Source organism: Dermacentor albipictus, chromosome 2 (assembly GCF_038994185.2).
Source record: "Dermacentor albipictus isolate Rhodes 1998 colony chromosome 2, USDA_Dalb.pri_finalv2, whole genome shotgun sequence".
NCBI classification, from domain to species: domain Eukaryota; kingdom Metazoa; phylum Arthropoda; class Arachnida; order Ixodida; family Ixodidae; genus Dermacentor; species Dermacentor albipictus.
The window spans coordinates 95,103,361-95,117,258 of NC_091822.1; the positions used below are offsets into that span (position 1 = coordinate 95,103,361).

General features: G+C 45.1%; 2 protein-coding genes across 6 annotated transcripts in view; both read right to left on the bottom strand.

Annotated features, from left to right (window-relative positions):
* Positions 1–6,416, bottom strand: part of LOC135902685 (uncharacterized) — a 30,416-nt gene extending 24,000 nt beyond the window's left edge. For both annotated transcript variants that reach the window (XM_065432895.1, XM_065432896.1), the window contains exons 1-2: positions 6,293–6,416; positions 3,736–3,777 (exon numbers count right to left, since the gene is read on the bottom strand). The gene's annotated coding sequence lies outside the window, so the exon portion shown is untranslated. The remainder of the gene's footprint in view (positions 1–3,735; positions 3,778–6,292) is intronic.
* Positions 6,417–11,083: 4,667 nt separating this feature from the next.
* Positions 11,084–13,898, bottom strand: part of LOC135902684 (serine-rich adhesin for platelets-like) — a 56,253-nt gene continuing 53,438 nt past the window's right edge. For all 4 annotated transcript variants that reach the window (XM_065432894.1, XM_070533751.1, XM_065432892.1 and 1 more), the window contains 2 exons: positions 12,829–12,963; positions 11,084–11,869 (listed from right to left, as the gene is read on the bottom strand). In XM_065432894.1, coding sequence (XP_065288966.1) covers positions 11,762–11,869; positions 12,829–12,963 — 243 coding nt within the window. In that variant the 3' untranslated portion in view covers positions 11,084–11,761. The remainder of the gene's footprint in view (positions 11,870–12,828; positions 12,964–13,898) is intronic.

The window sequence follows — 13,898 nt, forward strand, 5'->3', positions numbered from 1 at the left end:
CAACAGTACACTGGGATTTGGAAGCAGTAGGGCATGTCAGAAATTTGGCGAGTCAGAACTTCAAGTCGAAGCTCTGGGTCCGACTGTGCCACACCACTGATGTCCACCGAAACGAACGTTCGCCGAGGCTTAACACCATCACAATGAATCGCGACGGCCGATACCTCCTAAGCTGAAAACAGAGATGCACAACCGATGAAGACTGCCGAGACAAAGACGCTGAACATGTGAAGCTGGTGAAGGTCCTGATTCGTTGGTTCTTGATTGCAAGCGCAGCTGCGACGTACTTGATTCGCTGTGTTTTGGCGCTTGCCGTGCCATCTCCGCACAACATTAGCAGCTATACAAGATTTGCAAAGCCTCCGAGATTCGCAACGGGCAAGAAGTCTCGGAGGTTACGTAGAACGAAGAGGCGGCAGCCGCCGCTGCCTTCTGGCTGACGCCGCGTCGGTTAGATTTTTTTCCGATTTTGCCTTCTCTCGCCGTTCTCTCCGTTTTGGAGGCAATACAGCCTTGCGTGTAGGCAGTAGGCGCGTTTTTCTGGCCGTGTGCCAGGCGAGCGTAGTTCGAATTATCCGTGAGGGAGCCTTCTGGCATTCGAATTAACGGACTTCTTTATACATAGACTTCTGTGGAGCTTGGCAGGACCAAATCGTACAGTTCGAATTATCCATAAGTTCGAATTATTGAAGTTCGAATTAACGAGCTTTCACTGTATATGCGCTCATCTTGTGGAATTTGAGACTACAGTGATTGGTATAATAAATATAACAAGTGCACTTATTATATTCGAAGTAGTAGCTTAGCGCGAATAAAACCATGGGCACAAGAAAGACGGTCAAGGACAAGCGCTACTCACAACTGTTTAATGAAAGGAAGGATAGCGCATATATATATCCTCTTGTCACGCATGCGCCTACCAAGCAGAAGAGAAGCCGGTACATGCACATCAAAGGCGTTTGCGCAAGAAGTTAAATTCGGCATCCAGTAATGTGATAGAAGGCTCACTCACACATCTATCTCTATTCTTCTTGACAAAGAAGGCCTCAAGAGCGAGCCTGGAAGAGGCGTTGCCGCTCCTGCCAAGAACAGTGGTCGCAGAAAATCGAGCGTCGCAACCACGCGCGCTAACATGAGCCACCAAATGTGCGCCCTTATCCTCTTTCCCCCTTATCCCTGCACCTATCCTCTAAAAAGAGGATAAGGGCGCACATTTGGTGGCTCATGTTAGCGCGTGTGGTTGCGACGCTCGATTTTCTGCGACCACTGTTCTTGGCAGGAGCGGCAACGCCTCTTCCAGGCTCGCTCTTGAGGCCTTCGTTGTAAGAAGAATAGAGATAGATGTGTGAGTGAGCCTTCTATCACATTACTGGATGCCGAATTCAACTTCTTGCGCAACCGCCTTTGATGTGCATGTGCCGGCTTCTGTTCTGCTTGGTAGGCGCATGCGTGACAAGAGGATATATATATGCACTATCCTTCCTTGCATTAAACAGTTGTGAGTAGCGCTTGTCCTTGTCCGTCTTTCTTGTGCCCGTGGTTTTATTCGCGCTAAGCTACTACTTCGAATATGGACGACCAACTAGCCCAACAGTCAACTCTTCTAGCGCTTATTATAGTCTTTAAAGAAGGTTCAGAAAAAAGAAAGTAAAATGACCGAAGCACACCCCGGCACCACTGATAACAGCAGAACCTATTTTTCTAATTCAATATGCGTACAAGTTTACCATAGTGACATAGTAATCACAGCGACCAATCGTGAAAATTATTGTTTGCAAAAGCGCTACTTCGGCTTCCGTGAGCGCTGTTAACGGTGGCACCGACGTTCTGGCTCGGTTGCCCCTCATATGATTTTTCCAGTTAAACGGGCTTTCAGCATACAACATATTGCTCCTGTTAGATCTGGATTCGCATCATAAGCGGGTTGTTAGTCTTTATGCGTGTGACATGGAGCAAGAGTAAAGTGGTTGTCCAGCTTACGACGCTAGGATCATCGATAGGCCGGGCTAACTGCAGCTTGCGCCCATAGACACATCCTCGGAGATTGGAATCCAAAGAGAGGGAGTTACGCACGTTTGACGAGAATAGGCAACCTTCGTAAAAGCGCGTGGTAAATACTTACCACGCATCTGTATGCGACAGAGCAAGGGGGAGAAGAGAGGCAGTTAAGTATGTGAAGGAACAAGTGCGAGATATAGCGTGACTTATATGTGCGGACGCTGTACCTTCTGGTGCATCATGTATGATGGACGCTCGAGAAGTCGTGGTGTCTGAAGAAAAATGTAGGGAGAGATAATGTGAAAAGCCAAGTACTATAAAAAGGACAAACAGCGTCGAGGCAATCAGGAGTAACGGTTTAAGGAATACATCTGCGGTGGTTCGCGCTGCACACATAATTTCGATTATGACCCGCCGTGGTTGCTCAGTGGCTATGGTGTTCGGCTACTGAGCACGAGGTCGCGGGATCGAATCCCGGCCGCGGCGGCCGCATTTCGATGGGGGCGAAATGCGAAAACACCCGTGTACTTAGATTTAGGTGCACGTTAAAGAACCCCAGGTAGTCAAAATTTCCGGAGTCCTCCACTACGGCGTGCCTCAAAATCAGAAAGTGGTTTTGGCACGTAAAACCCCATAATTTAATTTCGATTATGTCGGTGATCGACATTGAAGTGGCTGGTCCTTGCAGAACTCGTAGGAACAGTGTCAAAAGGCCCGCAGTGCACTATCACCATCAGAGTTCACCTATGATGATTGCGTTGCGTAAAGTAGCAGGACTGTCTAACAAAAATATTGGCACGATGTTTTTCTTTTTTTTACGTTAGGTGAAAGTCATGAACCTTGAAATCCACGAAAAAAAATGTTGGCAAGCCTCAGAGCGCTCTAAATAAGTTGCTCTCTAATAACTTTTTGACTAACCGGTTTCTATTTCGTTTCTCAGGAGATGTACATGTTGTCGTGACGTCATGTCACAGGAGGGGGTCACGTGGGAGCAGGACACCACGACGTCTGGCTCAACTTGTGGTCTGCTGTGCTGGCACTAATCGCGTGGACCACGAAGCAGCATAACGCACCGCCGAGCAAGCCGGAACAATTGCCATAGCTGTGGAAGTAAAATATTTAGGGCAGTCTGAGGCTTGCCGCTATGTTTTCTAGTGGTTAGAGGTACAGATCTTCGTTTGACGCAAAAAACGATGAAAATTCTAAATTTCACGGTGGCAGTTCTTCAGGAGCTTTCGAAGTACACAACGTGCGCTTGTCCAAGTTGAAAAAAGAAAAAGAAAACCCGTACAAGAGGTCACGTGTCAATGGGGCCACAGTCCGGCGGCCCCATTGGCCTCCTCTGAGCTTGTTCTCGTTTCCCTGCTGCCGTGCATGACCGGTAGATTGGAACTCCATCTCCGCGAAAACGTGGCAGAAAGGCGAGTAATGTTGCAATTGGGAGCTGGCTGGTCAGGTTGACAAACCCAATTCAGAACGGGTCGAATGTATTTCGTTTCGTTCATTTCATTCACTTTGTGCATTTTTCTGGTGCTACAAAACAGCAGAATTATCCGAAACAGGGCACGAATGCCATTGTACTTCCTAGGACGAAGCGACAACTGCATGAGTGACAGACCAGTAGCCATCTTTACGCGCTACGGGTGGAGATGGAAATAGAGGCAATGGCGTTAGCGCACACGCAGGCAGACCACGGAGCATGCTGTCATCGCTGGGTGGTATACTTATATAACTTACCTTCAGTAGCAGTGGTAGCACTTTGTTCAGGGGGAGTAGTGTCTGTAAAATCACGTGCCTACATGTTATTCTTGGCAGCGAAAAGGACACCACTTTACGTGCAGTCATCGTGCAATCTAGGGAAATCTGGAATCTTCCTTGATACATTATGGGTGGTTAGGCTCCCAAGCAAATGCCATGTCCGCAAAGCTACACATCTGTTATTGCTAACAATATACCCTCGCGTGCAAACAAAAACCACATTTGAGGCATTTGTATTGAAAATGAATGTTAAATGTTTGGTAGGATAGCGACGGCCGCGTTTATTATTCTGTCAAACGTGAGCGTACTTCATTACACTGCTGCCAGCATAAATATATCACACCTGAAATGTTTTAGGCCACGTCGGATATACTGACGCTGTTCGGAGAAGTGTTAGTGGGAAGGAATAACTGAATTTTAGTTAATTTGGTGACGTATTCTTTATGTTTTCTCCCTCACGATGTTTTTCACCCTGTCAGAAGCGTGCAAAGAACTCCTGTCGCCCGTCGTCCCTGCTGGCTCACAAAAGCTGGAGGCCACCGCAAACGGCATCAGTATACATGCAGTACCTGGATACCTGACACCATAATGCAGGACTGAAAGGACGCATATTTGCCATCTAGCAATACCTAATAGGTTTTCTTCTTGTAGCAAGCAACCACACACTTAATCCGAGGTATACGCCATCAGACATAACCTTTCTACGCTTTCGTATGAAAGTCGAGCTTTTAAATATCTCGCTGGCTAGATCGACAGATGACAGCCAGGAAGACGTAGTCATCGCTACGGTGACTACGAAGGCTTGCTCTCAAAGTGGCTACATGCAGGTGACGCGAGCAGCAAATGTTTAAGGCATCTACGTTTTCTGTAACTGTTACGTATCATGACGCCTCTGAAAACGAACACTTTATGGACTCAGAAACTTTTGCACTTTTCAGTGAAGGAGAAAAATTAACCCGCATATGTGAACAGCTTTGCCGTGTCCCTGTGTCACTGACATTGCCAGTTTACTTCTTTAACTCGTTGGACAATTTCACTGCTTTTTGTTATTATGTTTACGTCAACATTGGCTTTTCTTCCTTTGGTTACATTTTCCTAGAAGCGATCTTTTCTTCAGCTAAGTTTTTCACCCAGATGGAAAGATGAGCGATTTGGTACGTACTCATGGCGTAGCGTACAGCGTGACGCATATACAAGGACGGCATAATACGCTTGCGTACATCAGCAAACATGGCGACGCACGCATGAGACAAGCGTCGATAGTTCTCACCGAGAAGGAGGTGAGTTTTCTATAGGCATTCTTTTGCAGATGTGCCAGGAGCTACGTTGTTTATTTTTTCCTGGTATGTTTGATGTAGTGTGTGACTGGCTTTCATACTTCTTTTTTTTTTCGCTTCCGTAGATAACTGCTAGTATATTTACTAGGCATTTGAGCAATAAAATTCAGTTGCGAGTCAGCGCTTGTGATGTTCGCTCTTCTATCGCCCTAGTAATTCTTGCATTACGCTCTTAACCGTAAATTTACCGCCCTCTTTTGTGTTTTTGCTTTCCCAGGAGGTACCATTTACGGCTCTTGAAGTTTGAGACCGACTGTGCTGCTCATGTTATTAGTATGTGTGACGTTCACAATGCAAATTCAATCCAATAAAACCCATGTCGTGATGCTCATCGTCTATTGCTGCGGTTTTCCCAGTGCTCCTCAAAGCGTTCCGTGTTGCGAGCTTAAAGGGACTAGAAAGCAAACAAAATATATTTTAGACGGGTTAGTAAATTACCCTTATCAATACCTGAAAAGTTGCTCTTGCCGCGTAAAGATACTTGGTACTCTAGGAAAGACGAAAAAGAAAAAAAGAAAAAGGAAAGACTGGAGGCGACGCTTCCTTGCAATTCCCGTTACAGCTTGCCGTGACGTGATGGATTTTGACACCGTTTCCTCGGGCCTAGTTGCATTTCTATCGCAAAAAATAGACTACATATCGTATTTCTAAAGTGACAAAGACTGAACATGGAAGGTTTCAAGAGCATTTAGGAGAATCAAAACAGTCGAAATGCAGCGAAATGTTTTGAAATGCACAACGCCGACGCCCTGTGCTGATTCGGTGTGAAATTAAAAAAAGAAAGGAAAAAAAGCCTATTGACCGTCATTTTCTCTTCCGATACGCAACCCATTGCGGCGAACTCCAAGACTGTAGCGTTCTCAAAGAATGCTTTATTAATATTGTCACGAGCTCTGTCATGAACCACGGCTGCCGCGCAGACAACCAGGGGAAAGAGAGAGAAGAACGACGTTAGCCAAGCTGCCTCGGGGCCGCTCTCAAAACGCGCCTATCAACCAGCTTCATCTGGTTCCGCATTAAACACCTCGTGTGTAACAACATAAACTGATTCATCGCTTCTCTTTAGTGAACGTTTCGCGGAGACCATACCGCGACGACGCCAAGGTTCTCGCAGCAGCTATGAGTGTGTAGATTCGTCAAGAATGGGAGCTTGCGCGCCAACCACAGAACGTTCGCGGAAAAGGTAGCTCACAGCTTACCCATGGCGACTCTCAGTGCCCGATCGACAACCTGCGAGATGAACTGGGCCGGGCGAGCGTTGCTGCCAGTGTTGAACGCGTCGCCTGCCGAGCTGCAGCCCACGAGACCGTTGCGGTCTGTGTCTTCTTCTTCTCTCGAGCTTCTTTTGTTGCACGTGTGCTCAGCGCATCGGAGAAAAAGAAGACTACGTCAGATTCGTTGATTAACACAGGTGTGTGCTTCGCCTTAGAAAAATTTATTATTGAATCAAACCGATTTCATTCATGACCATATTATTCTATTCATTCCTCCTCTATTGCCTCATTGATATATTAAAGATAATACTTTTTTTTCGTCTACGTAGCATGACAATCTACTGAACCGTTTCGATTTTCCCTCGCCCTAATTCATGTAACAAAATTTTAGATTTTTACCTCCATTTTCTGAACACATAAGCAAACTCTGCCCGACTCTTGGCCAATCCCCGCGAGTGGGTAAGCGCCAAGCTCATCAAGGACATCATCATCATCATCAACCTTTACGCCTTTACCCCCTTTTGATATATTATTAGATGCATTTTTCAATCAAACCAGTGTGGCCAATCCCCCCTGTGGGTACGAACCATGTTTGAGGCGACAGCAAACCCACAAAGCCCGGGCACCACTCAAGGGAAATTAAGAGAACTTGTTTCCCGTTATTACTGCCCATGGAGAATATATATTCTAGAAGAAGGCCACCAAATGACATCTGAGTAAAATATAATTATTACAGTAATTACGTATTTACTACGACACTACGGTAAACTAATTGGTTTACCGTAGTGTCTATGACTGAAATTTCGCTCCAGTGCGCCAAAAACATAGATACGGGTATTGCTTTAAGGTTATCGCTCTTAAATTTGAATATTGCGGTAGTAAGCTTGGCGTATCAAAAACGATGCGTTGAGCTTTGTGGGTTTGAATTACGATATAGGCGGAGTAGTCTTTATTTGTGCGGGTGGTACTCCCAGGTGATTGAGTGACTACGGTTGCAACCTCGAAATCCCGCTTCACAATATTTGCCTAGATTTATCTGTGCCTGTGATGTTATCTTTTGAGGACACCATTATTGGGTTCAGCCACAAAAATGTTTGCTTCGTAGTCCAAATTGAAATGAGTGAAACTAATCGATCACCATGTTAGGCTGGTCCTCCCCACTCCCCAGCTAGCATAGCTTTATTTATTTATTTATTTATTTATTTATTTGATTATGTTCATTCATCATTATTTTTTTATTCATGGTTTTCTCCTGATTGCTGTTTTCCCTGGCAAAAAAAAAAGATTTTCTTTCTAAGCTCCAACGTTCAAATTGTTAACGCCCTTGTTTGTGCACCTAATTTAACCACCCAATTCATGGCAAATCCCACACTATGGATATGCACCACAACCACTTAGAAGAGCAGCAACATCATCCCTCCCTAGATGTGGCTGACGCGGCGTATCAGGCGGAGCCGCATAATATGGCGCAGGTTGCCCGGGTGTAAAACAGGGAAGGGGGAGGGGGTTGAGTTTGGAGCGCATGATATACAGCTGCGGTATGGACAAGATAACGTGTAATGCACACTAGCTATTTGTCGAACGATAAACTTACGTAGTACAAACGCACGATGAGTGCTCTGTAACATATACATGTTCACCAGGTGCACCTACAAAATTTATATTTCTCGCCTTTTTTCTTTATTTAGCAACTGCGAGGTTGCATAGTTGGTGTTGTAGTTTGTCTTCCCGTTTTTTTTTTCAAGGTGCGCTTTACTGTGAAAATTGGAGGTGAGTGCGAGATAAACGTTCTTAACGTTTGCTATACGATCTCGGGCCCAATTCGGATGCCGCCTATTCAAATACATGTTAAACGAAGAAGCAATTTTCTGAGATAACCACTGGTCCGACTTTAATGAAACTTGTTGTATTTGAGCGAGTGACTGCAGGAAGCGAAATTTTGATGCAAGGCCTGAATTTCTCAAAATAAATTTTCAAAAATTGGTAAGTTTGAAAAAGAAATATCAGCACGAAGTTTAGAAATTGATAGCTCCGTACCAAGAATAGATATCGCAGTTCTATAAACTGCAGTCGTCAGAACATGCAAAGCGAATAAACTTGATATATTGAGTTATATTTAAATGAATCTGTTACGTTGTTTAGAGGATTTTGGAAAAGTCCCACTCACACATTACTGGTTTATTTCAAAGCTATGTATAACGCATCAAACTTGTCTACTTTAGATCTACTATGATATGCAATATACAGAATTATGATACAATTCTTCGTTGTGGAGTTACAGAGTTAACTCAGTAGTATTTTTTGAAAAGTGCTGATTTTCAGCAATTCTTATTTAAAGATAGGACGGTATAAATAAAAAGTGCACTATCAAGAGTCACATTTTCACTTTTCCTGTTAGATTCAACAAACTTTATCAAGCCGATGCAGTTCTTGCCGAGAGAAACGATTTCTCCTTTTCCGCGTGTTTATATAGGCGCCCCAGAGCTAAACCTAAACACACACACACACACACACATTATATATATATATATATATATATATATATATATATATATATATATATATATATATATATATATATATATATATATATATATATATATATATATATATATATATTTGGTTAGGTTAGGACGAAAAAGCTGCAGCGTTACTGTTTACCAAATTACCGTTACGTTACCAAATTTACCTATTTTCCCCATACCTAGAAAAAAGAAAAGCGGGTGCCACTAACTATCCGCAGGTCATTTCTATGTAACTCTTACGTACAACACGTCTTGCCATCGGTCACTTCCTGAATGACGTTCTGGTGAAACGACCAAGCTAGCGTTCGCCTAACAGCCACGTGAGAAATCGCAGTATAACGCACTTTATGCGAACAGGCTGATCACGAGCAGCGCATGGAAATAACTCTCCGCAAAGACGAATACAACGGGACGGTATTCCATTGTTCTTTTATTATTATTCTTTTTTTAATGCCTTGACAAAGGTCCGAACCTCCCTCAGTACTATTGGGGGAGAGCGCTGCCACTAGAAAGGCTGGTGCTGCAATCGGAGCGGCGTGTGATGAGAAATCACGCGGGCACAGTTGCCGTGTTGGCTGCATCGGATGCAGGCGAGGAGGAGGAGGAATAAACTTTTATTGTAGAACCAGCACTTTATGATGGCCGGGCCTACGCCTCCCACGAAGGGACGTCGAGGGCTTGCCTCGCCGCCGCCTCGCTGGCGTGCTGGGTCGCCCAGGTTTGGTCGTCGAGGGTGGAGCTCCGCAGAGCCTCATGAAACCTCGACGAGAGAGTCGTGGTGTTAGTCTGTGCGTACTGTGCTGGGCACTCCCATAGCATATGCGAAAGCGTAGCCGGGTGAATTCCACAGCACCGGCAGTTGGGGGTAGTGTAGACGTCCGGAAATATAAGGTGGAGGCGGGCGGGTGAAGGGTACGTGTTTGTTTGTAGTAGACGCAGGGTGGTTGCCTGCGCCCGGTTGAATTTTGGGTGAGGCGGGGGGAAGATTCGGCGACTCAGGTAAAAGGCCTTAACAAGATCGTTATGCGAGAGAACGAAAGTTTTCAGCAACGTCAGGAAAACATCACGCTGCGCTTCGCGGCATCTATGATAAGTAATTAGAAGTAGGAAAGAATACGGAAAGAAGAAAAAAAGAATGAATCGTTGCTAAGGGCTGCCGCATGGCCTTGGGTTCTTTTATCCATTTTTGTGTTTTGTTACCACTGCTCTGCCATGTGTATAGGATGTAGGACCGATCAAGCCTCCAGAAGGCTTTTTACCTGCCATCCTCAACATTACATTTACCTAGTTATGCTGGAATAAATACTACGACTTTTTGGGGAATGAAATATCTAACTGCATAGCGAAAGTATTTTTGAACGGTATTGGACAGGAAGCGTTCGAACAAGGATGTTGGCTTCTTTCCTGTTAAGTGCTCATACATGCTTTTATATTAAAGCCCACGGAGCAGTGTAAATACCCGTTACGTATATATCGTGCTTATTAGAAAAAAGCGATAGATTGGACAGAAACGAAGAGAACACTGCTTCATCCTTGCCGGTTTTCATTGCCCCGCTTTCCTTGTTGTTTTTCGGACATGAACTCGTGTACCAAGCTTAAATTCGAGCGCAAATTCAATATGCCGTTTTATTTGCGCTTTTCTAAATAATTTTTTTTCGGAATGTAATTGACAAAGTGCAATTCGGCCTGTTCATACGAGTTATGCGAAGTTGCGGACATTAGTTGCACGGCAAACTGAGATATCCAAGCAGCTTAGATAGTCGAAAAAGATCACTAACTTTTTAGTTCTTTACTTTATGTTACATGGTGAAACTATGAAGTTGAATAGTTGTGATTTTGTATTTGCTTAGCGGAAAACCTATGACTAGCAGAAATTATGATGCCTACGTGTGCAAAATGTGGTACGAAATACTATATTGGGATTGCTGTTAACAGTTACACATTCATATTTTAGCGCATTTTGGCGACGAATATCTCGAAAGTCATGCTAGTCTCATGATTTCTGCTAGGTAGATATGACTTTTTTACTACGCCTCGGTTTTAATTTCGCCGTTTGAACGAGTGAATTAAAGAAAAGTTTATTATGATCTTTTTAATTAGCTACATAGCCATTTCAATTTGTCCAGGAAGTCATGTCCGCCTCTTCATACATAACCGACCTGGTTTATGCTGATTTTCGCTATCCTTCACAGGCGATATTTAAAAAAAGATGCTTTTCTAGCTGAACAAAGAAGAAAGAGACACACAGGCGTAACGGAACTCGCATCGAAATCGAATTATCACACGATAACATATATGTGCACATGCAATCGCTCTTTGAAAATCCGTGCGATCGCTACAGTGATACATTGGCTCTTGATTTACAGATAACGTACAAAACGTATGTGCGGTCAACATCCTAACCGTGCCACGCAGGGCCTGCAGGCTATAATGCTTTCTGTGGCACTGTGTTGAATCGAAATCGCGAGTCCTTCACACAGATTATACTGGGACGTGTTCGAACCACTTGACGTCAAGACTAAATCCCGATGTCCCGGATGGAAGCGCGGTGTTTTTTCCATAGATGCACGTGATGAAACTTCATGGGCAAAGCGTCATGCAGTACATTTCATGGTGCCGAACAATCTCGGCCGTCATTCGAAAAATAAGAAAGGTTCTTGTGGTCGCAGTCGGCAAAGGGCGTCCAGCGGGATGCCACACTGATTCACAGTTCACAAAGCGGCATCGAAACGGTGCATTCAAAGTATAGCAGTCTCGAAAGAAGTCCTCCAGGGCGAAATAACGACGCATGAAGTAGTTGATTATCTAACAATGCAAACGCTGCTGGTGACACGCTTCAACCAAGTGAAAAGCACTGCGGGTTAAGGAAGGACAAAGAGAAAATCGAGAAGCAAATATAAGGCTCCTCGCTGTCAAGCAGGGAGACATTTCAGTTCGCATGTGTCTGGCTCCCAAGGTATCCGACCTGGTCCACGACGCTTACGGTCACGATGACCATGCCGATGATCACGACCTTGGCAAACAGGCCCAGGAAGAACTACGGAGAACACAAACGACGGTCATATAGTTGCATCACAAAGGTGAAAAAATAACACGATCAAGATACCCCAAGCACGCGCTGTTACAGTTTACCTGAACTTATGTGGTCGAGATTCTTAATTGTGCATTCAGCTTAACTAAGAAAGACGCTCTCAGGTGCTCTGTTTCCGGACAATGTAGCATTCGATATTTACATTTATTGTGATGTTTTCAAATGTTTTGCCTGCTGAGCACGAGGTCGCGGGATCGAATCCCGGCCATGGCGGCCACATTTCGATGGAGGCGAAATGCGATAACACCCGTGTACTTAGATTTAGGTGCACGTTAAAGATCCCCAGGTGGTCGAAATTTCCGGAGTCCTCCACTACGGCGTGCCTCATAATCAGAAAGTGGTTTTGGCACGTTAAACCCCATAATTTAATTTTTTTTTAAATCTTTTGCCATGGCAAAGGCGAGAACAATTATGCAAAGTGTACTAGTTCTTTTTACGGGACATACATTGGCGTATGATAAAAGAAAGCCGGAGAGCTTTTAGAAGTTCCTAGTTTTCGTTCCTACCTTCGTGCGCAAGGTTATTTTTACCTACAAACTAATAAATTGCTCCAAGAAAACGCCTCGAAAACCCGTGACGTAACGGGCACCTCAGTCGGAATTGCATGGTGGCATCGCCACTTTAGTTCCGTATTTTTACCATGACACAGTTAAACTCATCGATTTGGTGTCCAAGGAACGTGTTCTTCCAGTACTTTGCTTACTTTTCATGGCGCCATACACGTTTTTTTTTTGCAGCGTTTCTCTCATTGCAGTCTGGTACCACGATCTAAAAGTTCCGTTTTATGTTGTCGGGACAGCCGGTAACGCTGTGTTGCATTTGTGGCACTATAGGCGTCACAGATTTGCGGTGTTTCCTCCAGCAGCGAAGCACCACGGAGGGTGCGGGCGACGCGAGGCACCCACCAGATTCAAGAAGGGCACCTGGGCCAGCCCGTGCAGAATGGCGAAGGGCACCGACGCCGGCATGATGAAGTTGCTGGAAGCACCCACTATGACGGGGATCGCGTAATACTCCGGGTAAATCTGCTTCAGCTCGGCCTATGAGCAAGTCAGGGTTGAAAGGACATTACCACTAAGTGCAAAAGGCCATGTGCAATGGTAAGTATACATCAGCGCTTCCAAGAGAGAAGTTACCACAGAGTCTTGTCGGTTAATCGCGCACTGGCGTTCGTACGGCGCTAGAGTTGCCGGATCGAGTGTAATGCAGGGCGCACAGATGAATGTGAAATACTGTTGTCATTTACTATTCCGTGTTTGCGCCATAAGGAGCAGCTCCAGACTTACGGTTTCGAACTGTGCTTTATTGTGTGGACAAACAATCTCTAAAACTAAGGTCGCTAATGTACAAGTGGTCGAATGCTATGTGAGCTCAGTTTTCGTCAAATTAAAACCAGGTTGCGCGCGTCCTGTCCACTTCTACTTCTGTTATCCGTATTTATAGCGCAGTAACCCACGTATTACAATATGGACATCCACCAAATAGCCCGAATTGTCGCTCTACTGTAAAACCAGACTCCACAGATATTGCCTATAGGGCAGGCACGTACCCAGGGGGGGGCCCGGGGGGGCCCGGCCCCCCCCCCCCCCCGAAATCAAGTGGCATACCCCCCCCCCCCCTCCCCACCCACGCCACCACTCCTCACACATTCCTAAAGCGCCACCAGATTAATGTTGAGACTTGGCAGCAGTTCATCGGTCAGCCTTATGCTGCCTTTTTCACTCCTTTTAGATGGCGGTAGTTATCGGCATCTCTTGTAATGTGAAGGACAGTTTTCTCATAGATTCCGCACCCGCGCGATTAACTCGAGATGCGCTCAGTTGTCACCATCTATTCAACCGTCACGCGCATAGCTGTTGCTTTTGTTAGTTCAACCTTCTTTGTTTGGCTGATCCTGGGACCAGGAGAGGGATGCGGCTGTTACTCAGCTGGTCTGTACTCTCATGGAACGAGTTGCGGCCGGAGAAAACACCAA